The following is a 13,625-nucleotide window of genomic DNA, read 5'->3' as shown; positions in this document are numbered from 1 at the left end:
TCGTAGGTTTTGTAATATGTTTCTTTGACATAAAAATACTACTACTGGATAATTTTCCTAATTTTGTTTTGTTTTGGTTTTTGGTTTTTCGGGCCACACCCTTTTGATGCTCAGGGGTTACTCCTGGCTAAGCATTCAGAAATTGCCCCAGGCTTGGGGGACCATATGGGATGCCGGGGGATCTAACCGTGGTCTCGATCTTTCCTTGACTAGCGCTTGCAAGGCAGATACCTTACCTCTAGCGCCACCTTGCTGGCCCCAATTTTCCTAATTTTCATTCTTTCAACAGGTTAAGGAAATAGTTTCCAAAATAGGAAGTTTCGGGAGGTTGTTTGTTTTTTTTTTTCTTTTTGTAATTTTTATTGAGATGATTGTGAATTACAATCCTTCATAGTTAGATTTCAAGCATTGTGACAGGCCATTCCCACCACCAGTGTTGACCTTCCCCCTCCACCAAAGTTCCCAGCATGCATCCCATACCCTTAGCCCCCTGGCCTGCCAGTCTAACAGGTCCATTTTAAGTTTAGATTGTTAGCATGTGGTTCTCTTGATTCTATTGTCACTGACTTTGACTTGGTATTTAGTTCTGACCTCTTTTTTTTCCTCCACCAATGTACCTCAGACCACTTGGCCTTGGGAGGATTTTTGTTGTTATAACTCCTTTACTAGAAAAACTGTTTTTCAGGGCCAGAGAGGTGGCACTAGAGGTAAGCCTTGCAAGCACTAGCCAAGGAAGGACCACAGTTCGATCCCCAGGCGTCCCATATGGTCCCCCCAAGCCAGGGGCGATTTCTGAGAACTTAGTCAGGAGTAACCCCTGAGCATCAAACGGGTGTGCCCCCCCCCCCCAAAAAAAAAGAAGAACTGTTTTTCTGGAACTTAAAGCAAATTTTTCTCTTAATTCTCTCTGAAAATAATTAAACTAGATCTTGCAACAAAAACAGAAAAGATAATGGGTATTTCTCTGTTTTGCTTCAGTGGCAGGGCTCAAATTCAGGACCTCACACATACAAGGGAAATGCTCTTCTATTGAGTTACCTTCCTAGGCCCACATACCTGACCTTTTTTTGTGGTTTTTGCTTTTGGGGCCACACCCAGTGGTGCTCAGAAATTGCTCCTGGCAGATTTAGGAGGCCATATGGAATGCCAAGGATTGAACCCACATTGGTCACATGCAAGGCAAATGCCCTACCCGTTGTGCTATCACTCAGCCCTTTCCTCACATTTAAAAAAAAAATCAACAAATTGAAGAGCAAGTCAAAATTAACTCAGCTGGGTTATCCTAATAATTTTTTTTAATATTTTGGTTTTAGTCAAAAGAGCAAAATTTTTATTGTAGGAATTTACTAAGACATTTTTTTTTTTTTTTTTGGTTTTTGGGCCACACCCGGCGGTGCTCAGGGGTTACTCCTGGCTGTCTGCTCAGAAATAGCTCCTGGCAGGCACGGGGGACCATATGGGACGCCGGGATTCGAACCAACCACCTTTGGTCCTGGATGGGCTGCTTGCAAGGCAAACACCGCTGTGCTATCTCTCCGGGCCCTTACTAAGACATTTATTCAAATACAGACAGATGGATTCTGTAGACTTCAAAATTTTGTTGATACAATCTATTTTATAGTTACCAGGGTTGAAAACTCATCTACAGAAATGGGTGGACATTAAATGATTTTAATTTACTTACATAGGTTAATATCATAGAGCAGTTGATCATCACAAACTGACTTTTAGTGACTTATTTCCTGATCATTGCATTTACCATTTCTCTAAGTTTTCTTGGAACAAGTAATATGAAATAAATTTATTTTATGTCTGTTAAAAAGGGCAGACTGGGGCTGAAGGAAGAAAATTGGGGACATTGGTGGACTATCACACTGATGATTAGGACTGGTGTTAGAATACCGTATGTCTGAAACAGCTGTATCATGAATAACTGAAAGTCATGATGATTTAATAAACATACTTTCTTGGGGGTGGGGTGGGCCACACCTGGCAGTGCTCAGAGGTTACTCCTGGCTCTGCACTCAGGAATTAGTCCTAGCAGTGTTTGGGGGACAATATGAGATGCCAAGGATCAAACCTGGGTCCATACATGCAAGGAAAATGCCCTACCCACTGTATTATTGCTCCAGCACTTAAGCATACTTTTATTTTTAAGATGAGATTTTTTTAATTTCTAAAATTTGCTTTTACTATTATTGTGAATAACTAAACTTTTCATATTTTTAAAACACATGACCCCAAAAGAGAAACTATGCTATAATCACTCACATTTTCAAACTTGTGAAAATACTGTCACAATCTGTACTAGTCCTGGAGGGTAGTGGGGGGTCCACACCCAGCAACTCAGGGTTACCCCTGGGGATCATATATGGAGAATCATGCTCTGCTGGGGAGCAAATAATGGGGCTTCTCATATGCAATGCCAGCACCTTAACTATACAATCACTCCAGTTCTAATTCTAGATTTTAAACTGAGTTTGTTTGTTGGGTAGCATTTTATATTTTCTACAGTAAATAATTAAATGCTTGGAATATTTTCATCTATAATTATATATATATAGTACATAATGACTTATAGAAAAAATATTCCTACGAGAAGCTTTAGACCAAATACTTTTACTGGTTTCCCCACTGATAGTACCTTTCACCACCAACTGCAAACTTCAGTCAATTTATATTTTGTAAAATTGTAGATTTTGCAATGTACTTCAGTGACAAATTATTTCAATCTCACATTTCAGACTTTTTTTTCCAACAGACTCTAGGGATCTCAGATAGTTCAATGGCAGAGACTATTTATTGTCTTTGAAACCCAAGGCCAAAGTGGCTTGCTAATTCAATCCTCAGGACTCACCACAATTCTAAGTATGTTTCCAGTGGCTCTGCTTTTTGAAATACTTGGCACCACAGTCAAATATGTAGTCTCTACTGCACTGTGACCTCCAATCATCCCCAAAGAAAAATAGCAATAAGGAAAACAAAAGGAAGCTTAATTGTTAAAAAATTAAAACCAAAATAATCTTAAATAATTTTAAAAAATAAAAAACTATTACATACCTGACTTTTCATCTTGCACTTCAAATTCTGCACCAGCAGATCCCAAAAGCGATGCCCCATGTTGTAGCAATCTACATATGTCAAATCTGTCAAAATTCAACCGATCTGTAGAAGATGAATCTTCCACAGCACTTTCTGAAGAAGATTCTAAATGAAGTTTAGAATAATTTTGATAACAAAGTCAAAATTTAGAATTTTAAAAAATATTGCATGGAGTAAATTTTTTATATATATAAAACACAATTTTATTTTTGGTGATGTTGAGGTTCAAACCAGGTTTCAAGAATGCAAGACATGGGGCCAGGCGGTGGCGCTAGAAGTAAGGTGCCTGCCTTGCCTGCAATAGCCTAGGACGGACCGCGGTTCGATCCCCCGGCGTCCCATATGGTCCCCCAAGCCAGGAGCAACTTCTGAGCGCATAGCCAGGAGTAACCCCTGAGCGTTACCGGGTGTGGCCCAAAAAAAAAAAAAAAAAAAAAAAAAAAAAAAAAAAGAATGCAAGACATGAATTTTACTGGGGTGTGTAATATAGATGTTCTTTTGGGGGAATGTTGGGGACCACACCCAGATGTGTTCAGGGCTTATTCATGGCTCTGTGCTCAGGGATCAGATCTGGTGGTACTTGGAGAATAATATGTAGTGCCTGTTACTGAACCTGGATTGGCCACATGCAAAGCCCAGCCCCCCAACTAAACATTTTAAAAACACCAATTAACACAGGGCCAGAGAGATAGCATGGAAGTAGGGTATTTGCCTTGAATGCAGAAGGATGGTGGTTTGAATCCTGCCATCCCATATGGTCCCCTGAGCCTGCCAGGAGCGATTTCTGAGCGTAGAGCCAGGAGTAACACCTGAGCGCTGCCAGGTGTGACCCAAAAACCAAAAAACAAAAATAGCTTAGATTTATTATATTAAAATGGATATAATGAAACCTGAGTTGCAACTATGGGAACTTTGCCAGGAAAACTTTGTAAAGTGCTTATCAAGCTAGCAGGTGGGGGTGGGGGAAGATGGAGTACATGAACACTGGAGGAAGGAAGTTGACAGTGGTGGTGGAATTGGTGTTGAAGAATAAATTATATGCCTAACACTCAACAATTAGTAATTTTATAAATCATGGTTCTTTAATAAAAAAACTAAAACAATTTTAAAATTAGAACGAAAGTCACAAAATATAATCATAAGAAATAATCTCTCTCCCTATACTGAAAGATATCTACAAACATGCTTATTTTCATTTTTTCTACTGTATTGTTTGGGCCTTATAACTGGCTCTCTGATCACAGAACTGATCATTCCTGGTGGTGCTCAGGGAACCATATGCAGTCTAGGAAACTGTAACATGCAAGGCAAGTGCCTTAATCCTTAGCACTATCTCTCCAACACCAACAGTGATATTTAGTCAGTGGTCCACAGATGTAAAATAAAGCTGAAAATAGGGGGCCGGAGAGATAGCACAGTGGTAAGGCGTTTGCCTTACATGGAGAAGGACGGTGGTTAGAATCCTGGCATCCCATATGGTCCCCCGAGCCTGCCAGGAGCAATTTCTGAGATTTCTTTTTTGTTTTTTGTTTTTTTTATTTTTTGCTTTTTGTTTTTGTTTTTGGTTTTGGTTTTTGGGCCACACCCGGCGGTGCTCAGGGGTTACTCCTGGCTGTCTGCTCAGAAATAGCTCCTGGCAGGCATGGGGGACCATATGGGACACCGGGATTCGAACCAACCACCTTTGGTCCTGGATCAGCTGCTTGCACGGCAAATGCCACTGTACTATCTCTCCGGGCCCAATTTCTGAGATTTCTGAGCGTAGAGCCAAGAGTAACCCCTGAGTGCTGAGGGATGTGACCCAAAGAAACTTACATTGAACACAAAAAGAAGTGTCTTACTCAAGAAGAATCATTTTTCATAATATAATTTATAGCCTGACAAACTGCTAAAATTATATATTCATCTGAAGTCTGAAAAGCTTTTTCAGGGTGAATCATCATCAATGCTCACAATGATTCTTGGGAGCCACACTCAGCAATCTGAAAGAAGGGTGAGGCTAGGAGGAGGAAGGAACCTAGTCAAGTCAGGCACTATTCTCAGGGTCTAGCAGGTAATAGGCATATGCTAGGCATATGAAGCCTCTACTGCTTGAAATCAACCCAGGTACACACAATTTATTATGAAATGTTCCGTTTTCTCCTTAAAAAGAGTTAGGTTGTTAGAAATTTTTTTTTTTTTTTTTGGTTTTTGGGCCACACCCGGTGACGCTCAGGGGTTACTCCTGGCTATGCGCTCAGAAGTCGCTCCTGGCTTGGGGGACCATATGGGACGCCGGGGGATCGAACCGCGGTCCGTCTCCTAGGCTAGCGCAGGTAAGGCAGGCACCTTACCTCGAGCGCCACCGCCCGGCCCCGGTTGTTAGAAATTTTTAAAAATTTATACTGTTCAGTTAATTAAGTTTAGTGATGTGTATATATAATGCTTCTCATATATGTAAACTAAAGTATAAATATTTAACTAAAGGGAATTGCTACAAATATTTTAAGTCTTCTAGCAATGACAAGCAATTTTACTATAAATTTTAATGATAGCCTGTTTTTTTGTTTTTGTTTTTTGGCCACACCGGCGATGTTCAAGGGTTACTCCTGTCTGTCTGCTCAGAAATAGCGCCTGGCAGGCACGGGGGACCATATGGGACACCGGGATTCGAACCAACCACCTTTGGTCCTGGATCGGCTGCTTGCAAGACAAACGCCGCTGTGCTATCTCTCCGGGCCCAATGATAGCCTGTTTTATTTTTAATTTGTAGAGGTCACACTCTGTGGTATTCTGCTGCCTTTTTGTGAGAGACAACAGGGCCACACCAAGTGCACTGGACTGTGGAATACTTATGCAATCAACATGTTGTGGAAGGAACGCAGAGCCTCACAAGTGCAACGATGTGCCCTACCACTTGAACTACATGCCAGCCTCTTAAAAAGTGATTCTAAAACGTATCTGAGGGCTAGAGTGAAAGTACAGCGAGTAGGACATTTGTCTTACACACGGCTGATCCTGGTTCAATCCCCAGGATCCCATAAGATCCCAAAAAAGCACCACCAGGAGTAATTCCTGAGCACAAAGCCAGGAGTAGCCCCTGAGCATCATCAGATGTGGCCAGAAAACCAAAAGACAATAGTAAAAGAAAGTATCTGAGGGAGTTTGGAGAAAGAGTACAGGAGTTGGGCACTTGCACTAAATACATCTGACCTGGTAGGATCCCCTCTACACCATGATTCCTCAAGCCCATGTAATCATAAGCACAGAGCCAGTACTAAGCCCTGAGTACCAACATTTGTGACCTAAAGGTCCAAAAAAAAAGAGCACTTGTCTTTCACAAGTGAGACCCTGGATTTAATTTGTATCAATCTAGGGCCCAGAACAACTGCACAGCAGGTAGAGCATTTGCCTTGCACATAACCAACCCAGGTTCGACCTCCAACATCCCATCTGGTCTCCTGAGCCTACCAGGAATAACCCCTGATCATCATCTCAAAAAAAGACAAAAATAATTTTCTGACAACTATATCCCCCCCTAAATCATTATTTTTGCTGTTTATTTTTTTGGTTTTTGGGCCATACCTGGTGACGCTCAGGGGTTACTCCTGGCTCTACACTCAGAAATTGTTCCTGGCAGGCTCAGGGGGACCATATGAGATGCTGGGGATTGAATCTGGGTCTGTTCTGGGTCAACTTCGTGCAAGGCAAACATCTTACCGCTACGCTATCACTCCAAAAAAGAAAAAATTATATATATATATTATATATATATATATTTTTTTTTTTTGGTTTTTTTTTTGGGGGGCCACACCTGGCATTGCTCAGGGGTTACTCCTGGCTGTCTGCTCAGAAATAGCTCCTGGCAGGCACGGGGGACCATATGGGACACCGGGATTCAAACCAACCACCTTTGGTCCTGGATCGGCTGCTTGCAAGGCAAATGCTGCTGTGCTATCTCTCTGGGCCCAGAAAAAAAATATTTTTATCATTACATAGACCAAAAATAGAAACTGAGTTCTAGGAGCCATCATAGGTAATAAGTTAAATAATAAAAACCAATTATAGCTTTTTTTCTTGTTTGTTTTTTGGTTTGGGGGTCATACCTGACAGTGTCCAGGAGTTACTCCTGGCTCTGCACTCAGAAGTCGCTCCTGGCAGGCTTGGAGGACCATATGGAATGCTGGGATTTGAACTGGGCCCTGTCCAGTGTTGGACACATGCAAGAAAACGCCTTACTGCTGCGTTATTGCTCCCGCCAACAAATTATACTTCTAAGATTAGTAATAACATGTTTTATATATAAATATATATATTTATCCTATTTAATAGGAGAAAAATAAAATCTCTCAAAACGGGTACAAAAAATTAAAGCAAAAATGTTGAACCACTAGGACAATAATGAAAGTGATGTTATTAGACCTACAGAGATAGTACAGTGGGTAGGAAGATTGCCTTACTGACCCAGGAGTCTTTTATGTTTTGTTTTGCTTTTGTTTTGTGCTTAACCCAGCAGTGTTTAGGGTTTACTCTTTGCTCTGCATCAGAGATCACTCTGAGTAACCTTGGGGTCCATATAGGATACCAGGGATCAAATCTGTGTAGACCATATGTAAGATAAATGCCCTATCCACTAAACTATCTTTCCAGTTCATTGACTAACCCAAATTTGATCCTGAGCATATGATCTCCCAAGCACCATCAGAAATAATTCCTGAGCATATGGCCAAGAGTAACCCCTGAGAATTACAGGATGTGATCCAAAATCAAAAACAACAGCAAACAAAAAAAAGGGGACAATATCAAAGTAACTGGAAAACCAAACTCAGATGCACAATATTAAATTTTCACTTCGTTAAAATGAACACCTTTGGCCCCGGAGAGATAGCACAGCGGCGTTTGCCTTGCAATCAGCCGATCCAGGACCAAAGGTGGTTGGTTCGAATCTCGGTGTCCCACATGGTCCCCCCGTGCCTGCCAGGAGCTATTTCTGAGCAGACAGCCAGGAGTAACCCCTGAGCACCACTGGGTGTGACTCAAAAACAAAAACAAAAACACAAACAAAAACAAAAAAAAAAAGAACACCTTTATAAGTAAAGTATACATTCATTTTTAGGGAGCAGGGAGACCATTTGCCTTACAGCCAACCCAAGTTTGATTCTGGCACTCCATATAATCCCCAAACCTGCCAAGAGAAAATCCTGAGCACTGCTGGTGTGGACCAAAAACAAACAAACAAAAAATAATAATTATTTTTAAATGCCATTACCAGCAGTATGAAAATAAATTATTTCCATCTAAGGGACGGACGGACAGATGGATGGACGGACAGACAGACAGACAGACAGACACACACACACACACCCCTACTTTCCACTCCCCCCTCTCTGGCTCTCCCCTAATAAAAAAAAAATGTCTCCCCATAGGACTGGAGCAACTGTACAGCAGGTAGCGTGCTTGCCTTACAGGTGGTCAATCCTGGTTTAGTCCCTCCATTAAGAAAAGAACCAGAAGTAAGCCCTGAACACTTCCAGATGTGACAAAAACAACAACAACAACTTGCCTTTCCAAATAACCATGTTCAATTGTGCTTAAATTTATAATATAATCACATTATCTCCCAGTGACAATAAACTTTAGGTGCTAAAAGACCTGCCTTGCATAGGACTGTCCCTAGTTAGATTCCCAGTACTATTTATGGTAGATCCTGAGCACAGCCAGAAATGACCAAAACTTCACAGAAATAAACTTTTTAAAAGTTAAAAGAAACTTTAAAATATTTAAACTAAGGAGCCGGAGAGATAGCATGGAGGTAAGACGTTTGGCTTTCATGCAGAAGGTCATTGGTTCGAATCCTGGCATCCCAAATGGTCCCCCAAGCCGGCCAGGAGCGATTTCTGAGCTTTGAGCCAGGAGTAACCCCTGAGCGCTGCCGGGTGTGACCCCCCGCCCCCCCCCCAAAAAAAAAGAAAAAGAAATTTAAACTAAGTATTAAGTATTTGTCTTATTGTAATACAATGAAAATAAAAACTTCATTTAGATATGTAAATTAACATTAAAATATTTGAGATTGGGGGCCTAAGAGATAGCATAGTGGTAGGGCGTTTGTTTGCCTTGCAAGCGGCCGACCCAGGACCAACAGTGGTTCGAATCCCGGCATCCCATAGGGTCCCCCAGGCCTGCCAGGAGCGATTTCTGAGCAGAGAGCCAGGAGTAATCCCTGAGTGCCACCGGGTATGGCCCCCCAAAATTTTTTTTTTCTTTTGAGATTTTTAAGAGATATAAATTCCTTGAGGGAAATAATCCTCCCCATAAAGAAAGCATAGTAAAAAATTAGTCATAGGGGTCAGAGATATGTAAAACGGGTACAGGGTATTTCCCTTACATGTACCCAACCTATATGTTTTCTGAGTCCCATTAGAGTAATTCCTAATACAGAGCTGGGAGTAGCACCTGAGTATGATGGGTGTGGCCCAAAAATTTTTGTTAAACTGTGGTGAAAATTACCTTACTAACTAAACAGCACCTAAAAGCATGAAAGTCTTTAAATTTAAATTATACAAGCCTGGGATATACTATAATAGTTAAGGTACTTGTCTTTTATGCAGCTGAGGCCAATCCAACCTCCAGTGCTGCATGCTCCTGGAGCACTACCAGGAGTGACCCTTGAGCACAAAGTCAGACATAAGCCCTGAGCACACTGGATATGACCCAAAAACAAACAAAATATAATCATATTAAAATATATAGTTGGGCCCGGAGAGATAGCACAGCGGCGTTTGCCTTGCAAGCAGCCGATCCAGGACCAAAGGTGGTTGGTTCGAATCCCGGTGTCCCATATGGTCCCCTGTGCCTTCCAGGAGCTATTTCTGAGCAGACAGCCAGGAGTAACCCCTGAGCACCACCAGGTATGGCCCAAAAACCAAAAATAAAATAAAATAAAATAAAATATATAGTTAATACTACACAGCTAGGTTTTTAGGCATTTACTGCAAATTATTTTTAACAATTAAAAGCACCTTGTTTGGTTCTTGGCACTGGATTCCACTCGGGTACATTTTTCACTATAGCTTCAACAGCTTGTCCAGCTGCAATCCGGGTATCCCAATTTGTACTCCGCAAATATATCAATACCTTAAAAAAAAATTGTAAAATAATTAATATATACCAAAAAGTTTGTTGAAGTAGCCAGAGAAAAACAAATACATTTCTATTTAAATTTACTTGTTATTAACATAACTAAGTAGTGTTCCAATAAAACACCTTAAGAATTACAATCATTTATAAACATTTTATCATTCAAAATTACTATAGCTTAAAAAAATACTTAGTAGTCCTGTACACTTCTAATAAATAATTTAAAACCTGCCTTGCATTTGTAAAGACACTGGAGTTCATGTTCCTTCACTAACTCACATCACTGACTATAACCCCTAGATCCCTGTTGTTAAAATGAAGTGCATAAAACCAGACACAACCAAGCATGTGATCATCACAATCCAATCAAATATATGAACACTATACCCATGTGTGCTACCCTACAACACAGCAACATTCATGTAACCTCCAAACACCAAACAAGTGCTATTCCCTGTCACCTCAGTAACAATTCCATTAATAGGGCCCGGATGGATAGCACAACGGTGTTTGCCTTGCAAGCAGCTGATCCAGGACCAAAGGTGGTTGGTTCGAATCCCGGTGTCCCGTATGGTCCCCCGTGCCTGCCAGGAGCTATTTCTGAGCAGACAGCCAGGAGTAACCCCTGAGCAACGCCGGGTGTGGCCCAAAAACCAAAAACCAAACAATTCCATTAATAATAGCATTAGAAAGTATAAAATATTTAAAAACAGGAGTCAAAGCGATAGCTATAGTAAAAAGGGTGTTTGCTTTACATGCAGCTGAACAACCTTTGATCCCAGATATTTCATATGGTCTACCCAAATCCACCAGGAATGATCCCTGAGTCTATGAGCCATGAGTTACACTTATGACTACTGGCTGTAGTCAAAGAAAGAGAAATACCTTTAACAAAAGAGACTGAAAACTATACAATCAAAATACTTTTGAGGGGCTGAAGAGATAGTATAGCTTGTAGAATACCTGTCCTGTATGCAGACAACTCAAGTTCAATCTCCAGGCCTCCCCTTTTCCCCTCCCACCATATGGTCCCCTAAGCCGGCCAGGTATAATTTCTGAGCAGTCAGAAGGCCTTATCACTGCCCCAAATCCCCAACAAATGAAAAAAAAAATTGTTGAAATGAAGTAAAAATCCAAATAAAGGGAAAGATACCACATGTAACTATTAAAAAAATAGTTATTAATTTCTTCATCAATTTCCTTATTAAACTCAACTAGCTTTTTGCAGAAAAAGACCAATAGATCCTAAACTTTATATAGAAATAATCATCAAAATCTTTATACAGAGGGGTCGGAGCGGTAGCGCAGCTGTAGGACATTTGCCTTGCATGTGGCTGAGGCAGGATGGACCTCAATTTGATCCCCGCATCCCATATGGTCCCCCAAGCCAGGAGCAATTTCTGAGTGCATAGCTAGGAGTAATTCCTGTGTCACCGAATGTGCCCCCTCCCAAAAAAAATCTTTATACAGAGAGACTTGCCAAACAATCTTTATACAGAGAAGATCACCAAAAACAAAAAATCTTGAAAATAATGAGTTGACAACTTCATATTCTTGCTTTCAAAATTTTTTACCAAGCAACAGTCATCAATACAGTGTCCTATTTACAAGAATATACATACAGATTAATAAAATCAGAGTCCAGAAATAATATAGGAAGCTATGGTTAATTTGTTTTTTACAAAAGGCCAGACAATTCAAGATGGGAAGAGCACTTTTCTTAATAAATAAATGATGCTGGGACAGCAAAATGAATAGTCCCTACTCATACACAAAAAATACATAATGAAAGACATACCTAATTCATGAGAAATAACCATTTAAAAAAAATCTTTGAGGGGCCGGGAAGGTGGTGCTAGAGACAAGGTGTCTGCCTTGCAAGCGCTAGCCAAGGAAGGACCCAGCGTCCCATATGGTCCCCCCAAGCCAGGGGTGATTTCTGAGCACTTAGCCAGGAGTAGCCCCTGAGCATCAAACAGGTGTGGCCAAAAACAAAACAAAACAAAAAAAATCTTTGAAAGCAACAAAAGTAAATCACTCTGACTTTGGGCAGGGCAATTATTTCACAAATGTAATCCCCAATGTACAAATGACAAAGTAAGCAAAAAAATAAAATTAACTTCTTTCGATAGTGAACAACCCAGACCTGATCCCTGAACACTGCCAGGTAAGGGGGTTATGTGCGTGTGTCTGTGTGTGTACATAAAAAGTGAAAGAGGGTTAGAAAGACAACACAAAAGAGTGAAGTTTGATTGTGGGAGGCCATGTTACATGATCAGCAGTATGGTCCCCAAAGCACTATCATAGCAACCTACAACACAGAGACAGAAGTCCCCACGCAACACCGGAAACATAATTAATTTATCTTGAAAAAAGACAAGTGAAAAAAAAAAATAGATACAATTCAAAGGACTAGAGTTCATACCAGGCATGCAAAAGACCTCAGTTTCAACTCCCAGCACTACACAGCCTACCAAGCACTGTACCCTGGTAGCCTCTCCCACTGAAGGAAGCCACCTCCACTCCCACAATAAACAAAACAGCAAAACCAAAAAGACTTACTAAACCATTAGGTTTATCCTCATTGACAATCCACCACCTCCCCAATAAATGCACTTAATCTGCACTGCTAGAGATGTAGCTCAGTGGTAGATTACCTGCCAAACTACGTGAGACCCTGGGTTTGGTTTCTAGACAGGAGTGAGGAAGGAGGGAAAAAAATTAAGCAAGAGTAAGAAGACAAACTTTTAGAATGGGAGGAAATATTTCAAATCAATAGTAAAGGACTTGTATCAAAAATGCATAAAAAATACTCTTGCAACTGGAAGTGCAATATACTTGAATATGAGAAAAGATCTGAAGATCTACAAATGGTTGAAATAAATGGGAGAAGAAACCACTTATTACCAATAAAAATGAAAACTACAGTGAGATATGACTTCTCACAGACTAGTATGGCTATAACCATAGGTCAGCCAACAAATGCTGACAGTGCTAGTGAAATGTAAAATGAAGTTAATACGAAAATAGTATGGCAGTTTCTCTTAAACATATTTGCCATGCTACATTAAAAATATACATCCGGGGCCCGGAGAGATAGCACAGCGGCGTTTGCCTTGCAAGCAGCCGATCCAGGATCAAAGGTGATCGGTTCGAATCCTGGTGTCCCATATGGTCCCCCATGCCTGCCAGGAGCTATTTCTGAGCAGACAGCCAGGAGTAACCCCTGAGCACCGCCGGGTGTGACCCAAAAACAAAACAAAACAAAAAAAAACCATACATCCACAGCAAAACTTAGCTAAAAATTTTCATTACAGTATTGTCTTTCATAGCTCAAAACTACACAAATGTGGGGCCGGGCGGTGGCGCTGGAGGTAAGGTGCCTGCCTTGCCTGCGCTAGCCTAGG

General features: G+C 40.9%; 1 protein-coding gene across 1 annotated transcript in view; it reads right to left on the bottom strand.

Moving 5' to 3' along the window:
* Positions 1 to 13,625, bottom strand: part of BTAF1 (B-TFIID TATA-box binding protein associated factor 1) — a 110,675-nt gene that overhangs the window by 82,854 nt on the left and 14,196 nt on the right. The window contains exons 3-4 of the mRNA XM_049790790.1: positions 10,101 to 10,215; positions 3,061 to 3,207 (exon numbers count right to left, since the gene is read on the bottom strand). Of these exons, the coding sequence (XP_049646747.1) occupies positions 3,061 to 3,207; positions 10,101 to 10,215 (262 nt within the window). The remainder of the gene's footprint in view (positions 1 to 3,060; positions 3,208 to 10,100; positions 10,216 to 13,625) is intronic.

The sequence above is a fragment of the Suncus etruscus genome, chromosome 17 (assembly GCF_024139225.1).
Source record: "Suncus etruscus isolate mSunEtr1 chromosome 17, mSunEtr1.pri.cur, whole genome shotgun sequence".
NCBI lineage: Eukaryota > Metazoa > Chordata > Mammalia > Eulipotyphla > Soricidae > Suncus > Suncus etruscus.
The sequence above is the reverse complement of the archived record's forward strand: the minus strand, read 5'-3'. Positions and strand labels throughout refer to the sequence as shown.